This window comes from Urocampus carinirostris, chromosome 17, assembly GCF_059441175.1.
Source record: "Urocampus carinirostris isolate Australia breed hairy pipefish chromosome 17, RoL_Ucar_1.0, whole genome shotgun sequence".
Taxonomy (NCBI): domain Eukaryota; kingdom Metazoa; phylum Chordata; class Actinopteri; order Syngnathiformes; family Syngnathidae; genus Urocampus; species Urocampus carinirostris.
In genome coordinates this window covers 26,292,607-26,306,042 of record NC_142365.1, presented here as the reverse complement: position 1 = coordinate 26,306,042, position 13,436 = coordinate 26,292,607, and the positions used below count along the sequence as shown (strand labels likewise).

General features: G+C 40.2%; 1 protein-coding gene across 1 annotated transcript in view; it reads left to right on the top strand.

Moving 5' to 3' along the window:
* Nucleotides 1-749: 749 nt before the first annotated feature.
* rabgef1 (RAB guanine nucleotide exchange factor (GEF) 1) overlaps nt 750-13,436 on the top strand; it is a 29,368-nt gene continuing 16,681 nt past the window's right edge. Inside the window, exons 1-8 of the mRNA XM_088320937.1 lie at nt 750-988; nt 3,405-3,584; nt 5,618-5,820; nt 6,087-6,253; nt 6,350-6,431; nt 6,492-6,624; nt 6,700-6,791; nt 11,349-11,605. Coding sequence (XP_088177063.1) covers nt 3,406-3,584; nt 5,618-5,820; nt 6,087-6,253; nt 6,350-6,431; nt 6,492-6,624; nt 6,700-6,791; nt 11,349-11,605 — 1,113 coding nt within the window. The 5' untranslated portion in view covers nt 750-988; nt 3,405. The remainder of the gene's footprint in view (nt 989-3,404; nt 3,585-5,617; nt 5,821-6,086; nt 6,254-6,349; nt 6,432-6,491; nt 6,625-6,699; nt 6,792-11,348; nt 11,606-13,436) is intronic.

Below are 13,436 nucleotides of genomic sequence, written 5' to 3'. Positions count from 1 at the left end.
TCCACAGACTCTGCCGCTATGCCACAGATGAAACTAGAACAGAACAGAATAGAATATACCTTTATTATCATTGTGACAAAATGGGTTGAACATATTGTGACAACGATATTGGACAAGGCACTCCAGTTTACCTGTAAGGATAAAAAAACAATTGAAGGGATAAAAAAGATAATTTAAGAAATATTTACAGAAGAAAGTGTGGGCATGTAGAGGTATTGGGTGTTTACTTACAGTTTTGGGATCGTATTAGTGCAATATGTGGTAGTGCAAAATAGGCAACATTGTGCAAAGTAAGCATAGGCATGAATACAATTGTACATCTGTATGAGGTTGTGTTTTTGCAGTATGTAGTAGTGTGTTTGTAGGTATTCCTCCTTAAAGAGCATGTAGGTTCTAGATCAGGGGATGGTTGTAATAATAGTCTGCGATTTGCAATAATCTGTGGTATGTGCAGCCCTTTGAGACTCTTTGTGAAGTATATACATGACTTGACTTTTTTTTTTCTTTAAATGCTATAATTTTGGGGGTGCTGTGGAAGAACAAAAAAAACAGGCTGGTTGCACCCAAATCTATGATTTATCTGTGCTTTTGTCCCTCACGTTGAAAATAAACACAATTATTGAATCAAACAACGCAAAAGTTATTTTTACTTTATTTTGAAAAGTTAAAACCAAAAGTCGTTTGACCATCTTTTCGCCAATCACGTGATTTCCTGGTCCGTTTCGTCGTATTTTCCGGTATGGGTGACGTCATCGTGAAATCCCACCCTCGTCTGAAAGACCCATGGACTCAATAATAAAATAAGACAATGGGGCGAATGCAGTATAGATACATTTTTCATAAGAAGTATGCGATTTAATTCTGTCAATGATTACCGGTAATCTAGCTTGAACCATATCTCTCAGAAATTCTCGAAGAGCTTCCTTGTACCCGGAAAAGTTGACCCTTTTGAGAGTCAAAGATTTAAATTTGTGCTTATAAACAACAGGTAAGCAGAGTTGTTGCAAATAACTCATATTTAAAATATATGTTTTCAAATATAATTGTGTTGGATAGCAGTCTAGCATGTTTACACCACAGCGTGGGTCTAGTGTAAGCGATGCATGCTACTGCAAATGCCTAAAAATGATTATAAGATGATAAACAGCTACATTAAAAAATGCATTTTGGTCAAAATACAGAAGAGAAACATAAAATAATGTAGCAGTAGTGTAGCCATGTTTAAATATCAGTAAAAAAAGACCTTGTAGGGAAGGATAAAGTCAGCATCTGTCGCGGGCGGAGGAATCCTCCATATAAAGCGGTTATAAAGCGGTTCTTCGTTTGGGCTCAATCTGTCAGACATTTTGTGATGTACTGTACTCGTCTGTAAAAAAATACAAGCACTTTTGCAAATTATTTAAAGCACACTGATGTTCGCCCTAAAGGGACAGTACGTAACATTTAGTGCCACCTAGTGGTACAAAAACCTTTCATCCAGTAAAAAAACAAACATTAATTTGAATACTAGTGCTAGGAATTAAAATGTACTGTTTACCAAATTGTTGCAATTAGTTATCTGACTCCATTAACCAAACATAACCTTCTTTCACCCAACAATGCACGGTCGTTTCTTTTTGAGAAAAATAACAAGAGACTGGCATTTCCACACGGGGGTAGATTTAATTTCTTAAATAATAAACTAAGTGAATTTCATCCAATCAACCGAATTATTGTCGCTCGAGGCTTCCTCGAGACTCCTTTTCAATTGTCCCACTCATTCTCCGATCTTTTATCTCCTGAAGTTCTGTCTTCTGAAGTTCTTTTCACAAGCTGGTGTGACGGCTCCTCCCATGGGGCGTGCTGACTCCTCCCATGGGCGTGCCGACTCCTCCCATGGGGCGGGCCAAGTACCAGCTTCACCACATCCTGTCTAAAGAAAACTCATATCAGCAAAGCGCTTCTCAAAACAATTCCTGACGTCCTTGTGCGTCTGGCTTTCTCCGTCACATTCCTGTTATCAACAGAACTAAACAAAACATTCCCATTCAGAACGGCGCAACCTGTCATTGACCTTAAGCCTTCTCTGTGAAAAATCTTCATTGCATTTAATAAATGTAACTGCTAAAAAGTTGTATAAAATCCCTTATGGTCAAATAAATAAAATGTAAAATCCTTCACTAGGCAAAAAATACATGAACTATAATACCAATGTTCATTTTCATTAAAAAAAATCATAGGGGGAGAAATGTGTATTTTACACTGTAGAATCCACACTTGTTTCGGACTGAGTATCGGGTATCTTGTTTCAGACTGATCATGATGTTTTTGTGATGATTATATTTTGAATTGGTTAGCATATCTTGAATTCCAAGAGCTTTCCTATGATATGTTGCATGACGGATTTCACTGACTGGTGACATCGTATAGACACACATTTGCTTCTCAACAATCCGACGGTGGTTAAAGGGTTAAATAAGTAGAAAAAAAAATACATGACCATATAAGGTGTGATTATTTTTTTTTAATACTCCTGAGGCAAGAATTTTTCTATTTATTTACATAACATGAGCCTCACCTAGAGGAAGATGACATATTGTTTGCTATCTTGCTGCTATAGGTCACTAAAAACCTGGCGAAAGGCGAAGCAAAAAAAAAAAAAGTTTATTTTCAATAGTCTAGTCTGTGCAGCCCTCTGAGACTCCTTGTGATTAGGGCTACACAAATAAACATGACTTGACTAGGTCGGCTTGATATGTGTCTGCCACACTTTGCCATGTATCACTGGCCCTTGCTCATACCAGTGCCATAAATAAATCAAATATTGCATACCGTCCCTTTAAATGAGACATCCTAATGAGAACACTCTGGTTCATGGATCCCTTAACTGACTGGGTCATTGTGCTACCACTCTTTGTGGTGTGTCTGGGGCAAGTACAGCCTGGCGGTGCCCATCCCTCTCCAAGCTGTTTTAGGGGTTTGTAGCAGATTGTACTGGTTTCCGTTATGACCAGTAGCAGGAGAAACCTCCTGATCTATTTCCTCTCTTGCAAACAGACTATGTAGAATACTGCAACAATATCAGCAATATACAATGATGTTGTCTTGAGCTACCAGTGACCGAGACGATTCTGAATAGAGCTGAAATGGTCAAGATGGTTGGTTTAACGATAAAAAAAATGTTTTAATTGAAAAAACAAATTTCCCATACAAAAATTGTTATACGGCATAAATCATTTGAAATTATATAAAAAAAAAAAACGTCAAAATTATGGGGAAAACGTATAAGGTGTTATATATATATATATATATATATATATATATATATATATATATAACTAGGATTATAAATCAGAAGATTGTGTGTTCAACTCACAACCCAGTATAACCCCCCCCCAAAAAAAATTTAAAAATATTTTTCGCAGTATGAGTCAGAAAGCAGAGCGTCGTGGGATCCACGTGGACCAATCAGAACTACTGTGCAAGAAAGGATGCGGTTACTACGGCAACACTGCCTGGCAGGGCCTTTGCTCCAAGTGCTGGAGAGAAGAGTACCAACGGGTGCGGCAGAAACAGATCCAGGACGACAGGGCCTTGGCTGAAAAGTATGACTCACCGCAACAATAAAACTAAATACTTCTAAAGCTTAAATACATTATAAAGGACATTTCTCACCACCTCTTTGACCTGTTGCCCTCTGGTAGGCAGTCGAGGTCCAATTAAAACATGTACAAACAGGCTACGAAGCAGTTAGTTCCCCAGAGCCATCACCACCCTAAAGAAGCGTGCAAAACTGTAAAAGATATATATCACACCAGTTGGGAATTTTTGTTGTTGCTAAAGCAACCTTGGGTGTCCTGAAAGGCGCTTCGAAATACAATGTATCATTATTATAATTGCACTATTGTTACGATGCACTATTTTTCATCGCACTATTGTTACAAATTAAACCAGTCTCCAAACTACCTTGTAGATATATTTGCCTATTTATCCTGATATTATTTTACCTGATAGTTCATCTTTTGAGTCTATATCATTTATTCAGGGATCAGAATTTTCCGCGGATCCGCGGATTTCCGCTGTTTTTGAACCCCAAAGGTCATTCCCGTAAATCGTCTAAATTCGATGAGAAAATATTTTGGGGGAGTGAGGTATGATACGTGACTGTTTCATCACCCCTAGTTAGCATTTAGAGATCGCGAGAAAAATCGGCAAAAAGAAGCGCAGCGCATTAGATCTTTAACACACAACGTGGTTTAGCTAACAAATAGATCGACTCCTACCATTGGTCGATAGGTTCGCTGATAACCAATCAGCGGAGCTTTTGTTCAGAGCATTGGCTTTCTCAAACATGGCGCTCCTTCCAGTCTTTTCAAACGGTGAAATGAGTGTTTGAAAAAGTAAATATGAAAATACTAAGAAAAAAAGACGAGGCTTTTGTCTCCGAGATTGATAAAGGAATCAAGAATAAATTTAAGTGGTCATGGCTGGAGAAGACTGTCACAGTAAACGTTAAAATCGGCGCAAAGATCGAGGAAGTTACAGAAACTTTGAGCCAGTTCATCGCAAAGTGTGATGTTCCAGGGAAAGCAAAGTGTCTATACTGTGTCGATCTGATCAATTATGGTACGCGAGGTTGTGTGGCACTGATCGATCATGCTAAAATGAACAAGCACAAAGCAAAAATAGCTTGCCGACGATCAAATTATGCACTCGGATCCGCATTTAAAATCGGCAGTGAAACTAACAGTAACACCACCAGTTCAACATTATTGGTCGTTCCAAATCCTTCCACTTCAAATACTAGCAGCAGTCAACCACTGGTTCCCCTGTGTGACAGAAAATCCCAATCTGAGGTATTTATAAATCTATTTATTTATGAAATCATTTTATCTTTTGTGTTTATACAATATTTAGAACAGGATAAACAAAATTTAAAATTTGTTATAAACATGATTAAAATAAATTATTTTGTATCATCATGATCATGTTCAATATTACGTATAAATGCTTTTAATGTCAATAAATTATTATTTTTTTAATTTATATATATATATATATATATATATATATAATACATGGTTTCTGTTTTGTTGGATTTATTTCATTCTAGTGCAATTTTCACATAGCAAATAAGATAAATGCTGTTGGCTTCAGGGGGGCTTCGCCCCCCTGAGCCCCCCAGCGGGCTCTGCCCTGGACCTTGCCGGGGCCTGCGGCCCCTGGACCCTGGCTATTTCAGCTGAAAATGAAAATCTCCATTCTGATCCCTGTTTATTCTGAGGTGCCATGTTTAATCTCATCACAAACAATATGCACTACATTCTTATCAATGTCAAAAAAGAAAATGTTCAACTTTCCGAAAAAATGTGGCTCTAGTAAAAAAAGTGATCATGTGTAGGCATGAAATCGGGTGATTTCGTAATGGTGGTTTGTGTAGCCCTTTGAGACTTTTTGTGATTAAAGGCTATACAAATTAATATGACTTGACTATTTGTTTTATACTCTGATGGTCATGAAAGTTACAAGGTACTTAGGTTAAAAGATAGTGCCATATTTTGGAAACCTATGTTTTAGAAGAGCTTTTCATTTCGTTTGGCCTTTTATATGAGGAAATATGACTGTGTCATTGAAATAGGTTGCAACGTGAAGAGGAGGCAGCCGCTTATGCCAGTAGTCATGGCGCTCTGGCCCCCGCCCAGTCAACACCACCATCGTCGTCCCAGTCCTCACTCGGGCCATTTTCCAAGTTTGAGGAAAAGAAAACCAACGAGAAGACGCGCAAAGTGACCACCGTCAAGAGGTTCTTCAGTCCTTCGGCGCGCACCACTTCCAAAAAAGGTATCAACTGCAAAAAGAAAGGAAACATTGGACATTGGCGTGACATTGGAATTGCAAAATTATCTGAGTGAATGAATTACTAACTTAAAAATTGGAGGTCTGGACATCACAGTAAAATGTCTCAAAGAGACAAGCAGATTGCAAAAGGGCAAAGTCTGTATGCTTGAGCCACAAAGCGGCAACATTCTGATAATGGCACAATAAGAATCAAAAGTCTTGAATTCACACAATTTTTTTTTTTCTCTGACTTCTCTTACCAAAATCAGACTCCCCAGAGGTGAAGACGAGCAGCCCATCCATGAGTTGCTATGCCGGTTTTGATTCGGACCAAGTGTCCAAGGACTTTGCCGAGTTCTTAAGTAACCTGCACGGACCAGGTCGGGGGATCCAGAAGCAGTGCCGCAGCTTTCTGCTAAGCATGTCGAGTAAGAAGGTATAATAAACTGTAAGGATACAAGAAAACAGCAGGATCTCTGCAAATGCACTCCACAAACAGGGCTGACATGCTGATGACGCATTTTGGTTTCAGGAACTGAATGCTGAAGAAGTTTCGGAGTGTGTTCAGGACTTCTACCAGGGTCTGGCTGACCGCTTGATCAGTCACTTCAAAGGTGGGCAGAGGGGCACTTCCTCATCTGTAAGAACGTGACCTGATTATGCCATTTCCATAGGTTCGTCCGAGTCTGTGGAGCAGGTGATGGACCAGGTGGAAAAGTATATCATGACCTGCCTGTACAAATACGTCTTCTGCCCGGAAACCACTGACGATGAAAGAAAGGACTTAGCCATGCAAAATCGAATCAGGTGGGTGTTTTTTGTTTTTAGTACCGTACTTGCCCACGTTGGCCTCCTCAAAAACTGTTGCCCTTTGCCTTCCAGAGCGCTCCACTGGGTCAACATCCAGATGCTTTGTGTGCCCATGGATGAGGAGATCCCAGAAGTCTCTGAAAATGTGGTCAAAGCCATCACAGGTAACTTTGGCATAGTAAATCACATTTGTTAGGATTTTGTTCTCCCTACTTACCTCAACGGTCAAACAGTCAATGGTCTCTTCTGGAATAGATGCCACACCTCTAACACAGGGTTGACCAACTTTTAAACCACTTTTTAAAGCTGAAGCTACTTTTTGTTACTGGTTTGCAAAAAGGGCTACCAATTCGATATGCCTCTCTGAAATAACAACTTATCGTAAATTAGGCTCAGTCAGAAATAACATTTCCTAGAAAATCACAATGTCCAGGGGCAGCACGGCGGCGCAGTGGTTAGCGCTTGTGCGGCACAGTTCATGTCATGGGAACCTGTCGTGGGTTCAAATCCAGCTCCAGACTTCCTGTGCGGAGTTTGTATGTTCTTCCCGTGCTTGCGTGGGTTTCCTCCGGGCACTCCGGTTTCCTCCCACGTTCCAAAAACATGCATTTCAGGTGAATTGGCCGGTCCAGATTGTCCCTAGGTGTGAATGAGCGAATGAGTTGTCTGTCCCTGTGTGCCCTGCGATTGGCTGGCAACCAATTCAGGGTGTCCCCTGCCCACTGCCCGGAGATGGCTGGGATGGGCTCCAGCCCCCCCGCGACCCTAATGAGGATAAGCGGTACGGCTGATGAGATGAGATCACAATGTCCAATCAGAACATGTTTGTGGGCTACTTTGGTGTTATGAGGGCACTACTTGTTGCCCACCGGCACCACGTTTTCGGATGTGAACTTGAACAAATTGTAGTAATAGTGTATGTTGTATTTTCACACCCATTACATTATTATTTTTTTTGTCTGCTCATATGGCCCACTGACCTATTAGGCGCTAGTCTCATGCCGCCTTTAATAACATAACAGTGAGCATATCAAGAAAAAAGCACCGGGAATAAAACTGAATTTGATTGTGGTTTATTAAGTATGTATCACAAAATAAAACACCAGAATGCAACAAAACAGTTTTTACACAAAGCCCTCATACATACCTGCCAAGTACTACGGTTTTGCCGTAATGAGTACGGTCTTCTTGAACCCACTGTTACGGTGGGATCACAAAAACTACTGGTTTCCCCTTAAAAAAATAAAATCGAGAAAACATTCCAGTGCAAGATGGAGACGAAGTACCATTTCAAACAAAAGTCTATTGGCGCTGCCAGAATCAACTCCTTGCCCTGAAGAATTCTCGCGCCGGCGTGATGAGGGGGCCCTATCGTGGATGGAGAGCCTGAGCTAGCTAAACAGCTTGCGGCGTTATAAGTCTTCTGTACCGTCCGTAATCATGGTAAATTTGAACTCTATACCAAATAAGACTGACGAACTGGCTGTGCTGGTGAAAAACAAAACGCAGTGTTTTACGGAAACGTGGCTCACATCTAGCATTCAAGACGCTAACGTGGAGCTACCTGGAGCAAACGGAGCTAGCCTCCTCTCCGATTCCCGGCTGCGGGAATATATATACATATATATATATATATATATATATATATATATATATATATATATATATATCTCATCTCATTAGCCGTACCGCTTTTCCTCATTAGGGTCGCAGGGGGGCTGGAGCCCATCTCCGGGCAGTGGGCAGGGGACACCCTGAACTGGTTGCCAGCCAATCGCAGGGCACACAGGGACAGACAACTCATTCGCACATTCACACCTAGGGACAATTTGGACCGGCCAATTCACCTGAAATGCATGTTTTTGAAACGTGGGAGGAAACCGGAGTGCCCGGAGGAAACCCACGCAAGCACGGGGAGAACATACAAACTCCACACAGGAAGTCTGGAGCTGGATTTGAACCCACCACAGGTTCCCGTGACATGAACTGTGCCGCACAAGCGCTAACCACTGCGCCGCCGTGCTGCCTATATATATATATATATATATATATATATATATATATAAAATATTAAATGTTTTGTTTCTTATTGTATCAAATATTGAAAAGAAAACTATGAGGGTTCTCTATGACTTTGTTATATTAAATACATTATTGAGCTTTAAAGAACTTTCTTTCGATTCGCAAGCTTTTTATTATAATACGCCGGGAGTTGCGCCGTCACCGTAGTCCTGGCACGAATGGAAAGTTGCATTTTCTTTACCTGTCGGAGCTCGTTTTTCAACATCCGCCATTTTCGAAGCATCAATTCAATAATCTTGAGTTCTCTCGCGGCTGCCAGATTTCCATTTTCTTCAGTGTAGTCAAGTCAGTTTAAACTGGGCTTCATAAGTGTGCCTCTTGGCCATTTTCAGCGCACTGGGAATCAAAACAACTCTAGCACGTGTAAACCGTAAATGCGTTTGTTTATATACGATAGCGGCAACGCTCACAATTTAAATGTTTAGCGGCGACGCCCACAATTCAAATCTTTGCGGGGAATCCCATACTGCTTTTTCTGTCACGTGCGCCGAAAAGGCGCGCTGTTTGATAGGGTGCGGCTCACATTTTGTATGAAATCTGAGACTTTTGTGTGCGCCTTAGTTCTAAGGAGGAAGATGAGGACGGTTTACCGTGATTTTTACAAGTACGGTAGGTTTTTTTAACAGACCCGTTTACTGTGTTGCGAGCGTGTTGCTAGCGTGTTGCTACCATTAACTGCCCTGTCACGGGCACCTTATAGGATGAAAGTTATATTATTATTATTATTATTAAAGCTTTGAAAACTCTCGGTGTACCGTCTTTCTTTGTAAATATGTGTAACCATGTATAATATGTATTTGCAACTGTATATTTTTGTAATGTATTTATTTTAGACACTTATTCTGATATGTTTTGCACGGGCGAATAAAAAAGAAGGAGCGTAACAAACGCGGGATGACGGGAAGTGGGGTAAAGGTCAGACCTGTTTGTTGACGCGGCGGACAATAGCGGATATATATTTTCCCCACCCTTACCTTTGGAAATATACACTTTTTTCCTTGGATTACTTTCAACGGGACCCGGACTCTGCAGGTCTGCATCAAACCTTAACCTTAAACCTTAATTTACGGTAAATCCTAACAATGAAAAAACATTTAAAACAGAACTAACCAGATGTGATTTGAACATCTATCCTTCTGATCTGGAGTCAGATGCGCGATTATCGCACCACTGAATTTTTATGTTTGATGGAGCCCAAAAAGCTGACTTACATGCTGGTCATGTGAGCCAACATGCTGAAATAGGTCATTTTGGCTGTTTAAATGTTTTTTGTCAAGAATGCTTTCTCCCTGCTTGGTCAAATGGTCAACAGTTTGAGTTCACAATCTTAAGTCCCACTTATGAACAGCTCTGCTGTATTTTAAACCTACCTCGAGTGTTGGGCACGTTAAAGGGAAAAAAGGAATAATTTACAATTACTAGTTATTTCATTAAAAAAGTAGCGCATTACTCTGAGAGTAACTAGGTACCACTACCGTATATACTCACATTGAACCTGACCCCCGAACACTGATTTAAAATAGCCACATACTAAAAGAAATAGAGGAAAACGTGGACTCCAACCCGTGGAAGTGGTGAACCCCTCTTATTTCTTGGCTTGAGCAATCTTGAGAGCTTGCAGACTTGCAGTTGAGACACTCAAAGTCCATTTTGTCTTTTGTCTTCAAACCACTCGAACATTTCCATCTCGATTTCTGGGTAATCCCCAAGACATTTCTTTTCTTATTCAGGTATGGTCAATTGCAATAATAATTTTCCGAATAAAAGACCTGAATTAAGCACTCTTTTACTCGAAATTATTTGCTCTCGTTGGCCCCTTTGATAAAATTGTTCTTTTATAAGCCACACCCCCTCCCTACGCATTGCCTACCATTTGCTACTGGTGACACACAACAAAATAATACGTGTAGTAGGGCTGATTTGGGGCAAAAAACCTGATTGCCAGTTTTTAAACCAGTATCACAATTTTAATGCGATGTTCGATTTAAAAGAAAAGTGCATTTTCTGTGCAAGTTTTGTTTTTTGTAGATACTTAATCAATTCCGGTTCGCCGGACGCTCAATCACTCTCAAACATAAAATTATAAATCCTTAAAAAAAAATGCAGTGGCAGTTTCTTGCGATTACACAATCGCACCACGTCACATCGCAATATCGATAAGATTTTGGTTAATTGTTCAGCCTTAATGTGTATATAAACTGAGCCCCAGATTTTAGTATTTCATTTTATAGTTCTAAATACAGCTTCAATGTAAGTATATACGGTAGGATGAATATCAGTAAGGAGAAATTACATGCCCTCGTACTGTGTGCTTGAGACAGCTCTGCTGTAACTGTATATACCTGTATTCTGCAGCGTTGTGTTGCTGACGGATAGAGGTTTGTATGTTACTTTATTAGTAAAGGGGAAAGTGCCCAATTATAGTAGATGTAGTGATTCACGATCTACTCTTAAAAAGTAGAAGGGGACACACCATGTTTTAACAACAGTTAAGTTACAAAGTTCTATTAATAACATGTTACAGTACTCGTTACTGAGAAAAGTTCCTTCGTTCTACCAACACTGCCTACCACTGATTAATAGCTGCTACTTTCCCAATCAACTTTGTATAAAACATGTAATTGTCTTCTGCCTGTCAGACATCATCGAGATGGACTCGAAAAAGGTCCCTCGCGACAAGCTGGCGTGCGTTACGCGCTGTAGCAAGCACATTTTCGCAGCCATCGGAAGCACCAAGAAGGAACCGGCATCAGCTGATGACTTCCTACCGGCGCTCATCTATATTGTCCTTAAGGCAAACCCTCCGAGGCTGCAGTCCAACATCCAGTACATCACCCGCTTCTGCATTCCCAGTAGGCTGATGACAGGCGAAGACGGCTACTACTTTACCAACATGGTAGGCTTTCTTCACAAGTATTCACGTGAAAGTACAGCTCTTCTTACGAGCTTAACCTTTGTGGCATCAAAAAATACGTATAACACAACATGCAAACTTTAAGAAAAAAATGTACAAGTATTTTAAGTCTAATACGTTATTTCGAAATATTTTTTACTTCAACCAATCAAAATATTCAGTAGCATCAGAGCCATCTAAACACATTTAGTTTTGAGCATCTGGCTGATCATCAGGCGAAAACCCCCCCGACAACTCATGTTCTGATATTTCAGAACCGGAATTGTTTTAGGTGTTGGTTGCCAAAATTGATCGAACACAATAATTTAAACGTGCAACCTGATCTGGAGTCAGACACGCTACCTTTGGGGCATAAAATCGGCTGCCTGTCAACAAACTAAAATGGTTGTACCGTGAAAAGCATTAAATAGTTGTATTCAAAAAAATTAAAATGGTGTGTTTAGACTCGTTGCCAATAGCACACATGATTTTTTTTAGAAAGTCCTTTATGTTGGTTTTCACTTGAATCATAAAAGTCTAAAAAGGAACTTATATAAAATGATGAGGAGTCAGTGGAAGGAAAACTGAGAATAGATGGATTGAATAGATGGATTGTGGAAGGCTAGTTATAAGAAGAGTGAATAAGAGTTGAATAAGGCAGAAAAGGAAAGAGAGTTTAAAGAGCAGATAGGGAAAGAGTATGAACGGAATAGTAGAAGCAGTGGCGCAAACTGGCAAATATAGTTTGCGCCACAGAATCTGCTGCATGATACTTAAGTGAAATAGCCACTCCCAGGAAACCATTAAACAGTTGTACAGACGCTGCCCTACTTACGAACGAGATTTCGGACGATCGTTCGTCAGTAGAATTTTGCTTCAGTGCTATATATTGTATGTTTAAGGCTTGTATAAGTAACCTGTATTGTCTTGTACTAAAAGATAAACATTTCATAAAATAATGTGTTATATAAAGATAAATAAAGTTTTAAACTTACTTTTGGAAGATGCGTTTCAAGAGGTCCTCCTCCGGGTTAAAAAGTGGCCAAAAAAAAAAAGCCAATTTCTCAACCGCATCAGGCTTTCTATTCCACTAACCAGCAAGCTACAGTCCTTATCTTTCACTTTCTCTTCCTATCCAGACTCGCTCTTTCTTACTCTTTTCACTTCTTTCCAGAACACTTTTCTCATTTCCTCAAAGTTCACTCCTATCTTTCGACACCATTCATCATTTGCTTTCCTTTTCGCTGCTTCCACTGCCGCTTTTACCAACCTTTTCTTCACTTTATACCTTTCATACGCATCACCACTCTTATCTCGCAGCCACTCCTCAAAGGCACGTCTCTTCTCGGTCACAGCCTCTGATACCTCATCATTCCACCATTCACTTCCTTTCCTAATACCTCGTCCAACTTTTCTCATTCCACAGACTTCTTTCGCACTCTTCAACACTGCCTTTTTAAACCACTTCCATTCTATTTCCACACTCTCCTCTTCTTTTCTACTATTCCGTTCATACTCTTTCCCTATCTGCTCTTTAAACTCTCTTTACTTTTCTGCCTTATTCAACTCTTATTCACTCTTCTTATAACTAGCCCTCCACAATCCATCTATTCTCAGTTTCCCTTCCACATAAAAATGATCAGACATACCACTCATTTCACCTCTGTAAACAGTAGTTTAGGAGGTAGAGCGATCGTTTTACGATTAAGAAATCCCAGTTCGAATCCCGGCTTGTCCGTGTTACATGTCGAAGTGTCATTGGGTAAGACACTGAACCCCCATAACCCCCAATAAGCAGGTGAGCGCCTTACATGGCTGCATAGATCACGGCCGC